Here is a 1,371-nt window from a genome sequence, read left to right on the forward strand (position 1 = left end):
GACAAAGCTGAACATGCTGTAGTTTCATCTGCTTTCCACAGAGGACATTTCTGTATCTACACCCCACCAAACCTTCTGTAGCACCACTGATAACCTTGGCATCRAGAGAGAGTTTTACTCACAAGTTGGGTGGCCATAGATTTCACTTTATTAAAACAATGTTGCTGCTGCATTCTGGCTTCWGTCATGGGGGAGTGACAGAAAAACCTGAGCACTGGGAAAGCTGCATTTAACAAGTGGGAGATCAACTGGAATTACTACAGTGAATAATTGCATGTATAACAACTGTGAAGAAAAGGTGAAAAGGAGGGAAATGTAACTTTATCCTCAAAATTATTTGAAGTAATTCCTTTTATTATTCTAATAGTTTGCATATTATATGCACCTTTAGACTGTAAACTATAACTCCAATTTAAACTTCCTGTTTTCCATGCTTTTCTTATTTTTCTTTTCCAGGTTTAATTTTTTCCAGAATTCTACCTTCTTTTCTTTCAACTTGCTGGCTTTCTTTTGTTGTAGATTTATCTCCAAGTATTCTTCCTTTAGGTTRTAAGATGGCCACTKGACCAGACCCTCTCCGTTAGGATTTCTGTAAACAGCAATAAAGAAAGAGTGAGTGCCCTTTTCAGTCACAGGGGAATTCAATCACASAAGTTAGGACAGAATCAACAAAACAGCCAATTCCCCATGGAGTCAGTGCAGAGCAGCAACGTGTGTCATCAGTCTCATGATTCTTACCCGCTGCGAGCAAAGTTYGCCCAGTACTTCATAAGAGTTCTGCTGAGCTTCTTCTCTTCCTCTGTAACTTCACCTGAAAGACCAAACACAGAATTGTTACTCAGTGTGGAAAATATCCAGACATTGCTACTGCAGGAGCAGCATTTCTGTGTGTGAATACGCTGTAACAACTGAGCCATTGCAACAGAGACACGRTGCCAGTAAAKATCAGTGATGCAGAAAGCATCAGGGGATTTCAGCACTTCTCATCAATGTCAGCACTCCTYATCAGTGGCTTCWGCATTATTACCCTTASTCTACMACTTGGGGAATTTGGGAACAAGGAAATATGGGGACGTGACTGTCACATTGCAGGAAACCAGAAGCAGAACCAAAAACCCTCCATGTGTCCTGCATCYCAGTCAACTCCAGGAATGGGCCTCATGGCTTTGTTTCCTGGATGCCATTCTAGTTCCTTGGGACTGGAAGTCTCGCTATTATTCAGAACATGACTAGGCAAAGATTTCTTCTTTCTCACACAAGATGATGCCACTCCATTTCTCAGAAATTCAAGAGTAATTATGTAAATATAGTTACACATAAGCTCACTGTATCGCTAGGTGAGAATTATTTCATCAGTCCCATTGTGTTATT

General features: G+C 40.6%; 1 protein-coding gene across 1 annotated transcript in view; it reads right to left on the bottom strand.

The window, feature by feature from the left end:
- Positions 1-108: 108 nt before the first annotated feature.
- The window catches only part of LOC130587064 (carboxylesterase 5A-like), a 9,547-nt gene continuing 8,284 nt past the window's right edge, over positions 109-1,371 (bottom strand). Inside the window, exons 12-14 of the mRNA XM_057388021.1 lie at positions 1,145-1,160; positions 739-837; positions 109-589 (exon numbers count right to left, since the gene is read on the bottom strand). Of these exons, the coding sequence (XP_057244004.1) occupies positions 400-589; positions 739-837; positions 1,145-1,160 (305 nt within the window). The 3' untranslated portion in view covers positions 109-399. The remainder of the gene's footprint in view (positions 590-738; positions 838-1,144; positions 1,161-1,371) is intronic.

Source organism: Malurus melanocephalus, unplaced genomic scaffold (genome assembly GCF_030028575.1).
Source record: "Malurus melanocephalus ecotype Western Australia unplaced genomic scaffold, MMel_1.1 scaffold_1497, whole genome shotgun sequence".
In the NCBI taxonomy this organism is placed as follows: Eukaryota; Metazoa; Chordata; class Aves; order Passeriformes; family Maluridae; genus Malurus; species Malurus melanocephalus.